General features: G+C 46.2%; 1 protein-coding gene across 1 annotated transcript; it reads left to right on the top strand.

Annotated features, from left to right (window-relative positions):
* The first annotated feature begins 531 nt into the window (after positions 1-531).
* On the top strand, positions 532-2,786 carry fjx1 (four-jointed box kinase 1). Its single transcript, XM_027029095.2, has one exon. It carries the CDS (start codon positions 934-936, stop codon positions 2,215-2,217), a length of 1,284 nt encoding a protein of 427 aa, XP_026884896.2. The 5' UTR covers positions 532-933; the 3' UTR covers positions 2,218-2,786.
* The last annotated feature ends 1,424 nt before the right edge of the window (positions 2,787-4,210 follow it).

Raw genomic sequence — 4,210 nt, forward strand, 5'->3', positions numbered from 1 at the left:
CTTTCATAGACTATGCGAGGTGAGGTTTTCTACTGTGCAATCAACATGAATGCAATTAAACCATTTGTTGTGGTGTAAGCTTCTTATATTTGCAGATTTTGACAAAAATAAAGAGTCTATAAATCAAATATCAATTCAATAATTGAATTTTCTAAGTATGATTTTCAAGTATTTTTTAAATTTGTGTTTTAAATTTAGTTTAGTAGTCAGATTAGACCTTGATGTGGATACATCGCGTACTTTGTTTATTTGCAAGATAATCACCGGGCGTTATTCGTGATCGTTTTCCGAGACTCGTGTCCGAATAGGCCCGGAACAGACCGTCGCACCCTTCTGGCGAAGCAGTTCCAGCAGACCTGCCGGTACATCAGTAGACCTGCCGGTACATCAGCAGACCTGCCGGTGGGATCTTCCGCTTCCCATCAGCAGAGCTGCCGTTAGTCGTTAGGACCCTCCGCTACCCATGATACGCCCACCAGCGGGGCCCCTCGGTCACGTGTCCAGTCGCCCCGCGTCTCCCACTGACGGAGCAGCTCGGATCAAACTCACTAACGGGCAGAGGGACGAAGACACAAATCGCTCACCGTTCGCTTGCGGCCAGTATCTAAAGAATCGAATCGATGTCTACGTAACATGAAGAAAGAAAACTGATCAGTTTATTTATTTGTTTTATTTGCGCGGAATAAGATTATGTTGGATCCTGGGCAAAGGTAAGAATCTGAACCGAGCGGAGATGAGAGTACATTTGCCCCTAGAGCCATGTGGCAATAGCGCGGACTGCGCTTAGGGGCGCGCTGGGGATGGCACCAGACCGTGCTGTGGTGCCGCACACTCGTCCGCTAAAGCTTCGTGGGTGAACATCGCACGGATAAATAAGCGAGTGAAGTTTCACGGCAGTTTTCTGAGAGGCGGATGGACCGGTAGCTGTCAGAAATGAGAGCTATTTGGGCAAACTTACTGGCGCTGCTTTTCCTGTGCACTTGTGCTTGCGTGCTGTACTTTTGGAGCAGGTTGGAAAAACGTTTGGAGAGACACAAACGAGACTTTCAAGAGCAGGGGCCCTATCTTGGACCATCTTCGGACCTTTCAGCTAAAACTTTTCGAGCCTTACTTGCCGTTCCAGCTGCAGAAAAATTATACTTCGCTAGCAGAATACACATTCACAACGTTACCGGAGCTGAAACAGTCTCTACTGGTAACGGAAATAACGTTCTTGTGAAGGTGAACCATCTTAAATCGATCGATCCGGAGGTTCGGAGAGGACCCGACATCACCGAGGCAGTCGAGGACGGTATCTTCTGGAGCCAAAACCTAGAGGATCGTCTTTCTGTCGGCTTCAGCGAGAAGCATGCCCGATCATGGAGGCGCCGAGCCAGGGGCAGCCGTGTTGTTTCCTTGGAGGCGGGTTGCGGCAGGACTTCGAATCAGTTGGCCACTTTCTCCGACGGTACCAAAGCCTGCGTGCGTTACGGAATTAACGCGGACCAGGTGCAGGGCGAAACTTTGTCGTATTATTTGGGCTGTTTGCTCGGCATAACTAACATCCCGCCGCTGGTCCTCGCCCAGTTAAATGTTGATGGCGAACGATGGGCGTCTGTGAGGAGCAGGATTGCCAGCCTGCAGTGGTCTCGGGGAGAGGTGGTGTCTCTGACGGAGTGGATAGCAAACCTGACCGGGGTCGTTACGCCCGCGCCTCTCCGCCAAGATAGCGAGCGGCTGCACCCGCTCCTGGAGGACCTGCGGCGCAAAACAAAGGCGGAGTTGCTTGCGCTGATGCAGTGGAGCGACCTGCTTATATTCGACTACCTGACGGCCAACTTCGACAGGCTGGCCAGTAACCTGTTCAGCCTGCAGTGGGACCCGCGCGTCATGGAGAGGGACACGAGCAACCTGCTCCAAACGCCTCGCGGTGCGCTTGTTTTCATAGACAACGAGGCGGGCTTGGTGCACGGCTACCGCGTGTTGGACATGTGGGAGAGACACCACAGCGCCATTCTGAGGTCCGTGTGTCTTTTTCGGAGGAGGACTGCGCAACGGGTCATAGACCTGCATCTGGACCGGGACGCGCGGACACGCCTGTTGGAGCTCTACCGGGACAATGAACCCTTGGCTGCGCATCTGGGCTTTTTATCCGACGAGCACGCAAGGATATTACAGGACAGAATAGAAAGAGTGTACAAGCACATATTGCACTGTAAAGGAAAATACAGCCAGTAGCGTCTCCACATATAGACCTTTACACAAAATTACACTAAAAAAAAAAGGACAGTTAGTTACTAAGGTGACTATGATAATGTGTGCGTCATTAATTATGTTCACGGTAACTTTTGAACATCTAGACGGACTACCTCCTGTGGGGATGAACCTTTAATGTGTCAAAGTAATATTTGTTTTGTATATGAGTTTCCATGACAAGAAAACATTGCTTTTGGTTTTCAAATGTCAGAATCTGGAGTTCTAGAAAGACAAAGCATATTGCTTGTGAAAGAATTAACCTGGCAATGCAATAACTGCCTAACTATAATCAATCCTTAAACACAGATGTAAGATATGATGTTTGCTGCTTTAGCCTTTTTTTGGGGGGGTATTTATGAGAACATTGTTGTACTTGGTAGATGCAAAACTACAACTGAATGAACAGTAGTGTGAGCTAAGTGCTCTGTTTTCTTGGCAAATGCTTTGTTCTTAAAAATATGTCAGAAATGCATTACTGTAATGTAGAGTTTGGTCAGTGGCAATATTCATACTCAAAGAAGTCAGCAATTAAAATCCCTTTTTTTCATTCCTTCACAGCCTTACAGTTTTTATTGAAATTATACAGTTCTTATTAAAATGATACAGTTCTCACTGAAATGATACAGTTCTTACTGAAATGGTGGAATGTCCGTTGAACTGAAAATGTGTTGTGGGATTTTGCTTTGTGAAAACTGAATTATATTTAACTAATTTAAATGACATTATTTGATAACATTCCGGTTCCTTTTAAATAAATAAATAAGTAAATACATAAACGTGTGCTATTTTTAATTTGCTATTACACTCAGTGTAACTAAAGTATTTATTACGAAGTCAAATCATCAGGCGATAAAGCCCTGGTCTGGTAGCTCCTAATCACATCATCATAATGGATGATGTGTGAGAAAGATTCTGTTTTCTAACACTGGGCCTTTGTGATAATGGAATGCCAAGCACACATTCTTACATTCTTAGCCAATAACATTGTACCCACTCCTTCTCATACTTCATAAAGGTTCCTTTCTTATGCTCACCCATCACAACCAGCTCACTCATGGTGGAGAATCATTTTGATGCTCCAGACACACTTGGTTCCTTTTATTTCAGAGCCACTGGTCTCAGCTGTGTCACAGAGACATCTTACAGGTCCAGATTAATGCCGTTTTCTGTTTGCGAGTTGTGATCGAGGTTCGAAATGAATGAACCTCCGTGAACTTGGTGCTCGTGCGCGGGAAGCTGTTGTAATAGCCCATTCGGTGTGTGTGTCATGTTAATTCGAGTTGCTCACAGCTGGGTCGAGCCCTCTTATGCACACAGAGAGGAAAGTGGAGCTTTTACTCGGAGGGCTGTTTTATGTTTGTTCACTTATCAGCGCGCACCTACTCTTCTGATACAGGCCGAATTGTGAGTGAGGCTAAATTGCTTAAAATAGTTATTGATCTGCTTGGGTTTGGGTTTCTTTAACAAGTCTGCCATAATAACCTCGCTTTTCAGACTTGGACGTGGGAGAAGTGCTTAGGGATGTTCCCTGAAACCAGCACAGGGATAAACAGATCAAAGCTACGGTAATGCTTTCCAGTCTGTACTCGCATCTGCTTCAGCTTATGATGGACATGCTTGCACCTTTTGTGGATTTCCTGAGGGCTTTTTTCCACAAGCCATGCTGGCTAGGTGAGGATTAATAGAAAATGCACTGTCAGATATATCAAAAGTTTCAGATTAACCAGCCAAGGAAGAGCTTCGGCTGCCTTGCCCAGCATTTAGCACCTGAATTATCTCTGCTAGGCCCCTGTTTACTACCACTTAAAATCGGGACACACTTCAGACATTGTGCATTTGTGGTTGTAGAGCTGGAGGGGTTGCTGTGTACAGACTGAAGGAGGAGTAGTCGCAGGGGTACCGTGGGTTATTGTGCTGTGCGTCTCTCTCTACAACTCATCTGTCATGGATTGGAGCCGGGTGATAGCCGGGATTA

The sequence above is a fragment of the Electrophorus electricus genome, chromosome 2 (genome assembly GCF_013358815.1).
Source record: "Electrophorus electricus isolate fEleEle1 chromosome 2, fEleEle1.pri, whole genome shotgun sequence".
In the NCBI taxonomy this organism is placed as follows: domain Eukaryota; kingdom Metazoa; phylum Chordata; class Actinopteri; order Gymnotiformes; family Gymnotidae; genus Electrophorus; species Electrophorus electricus.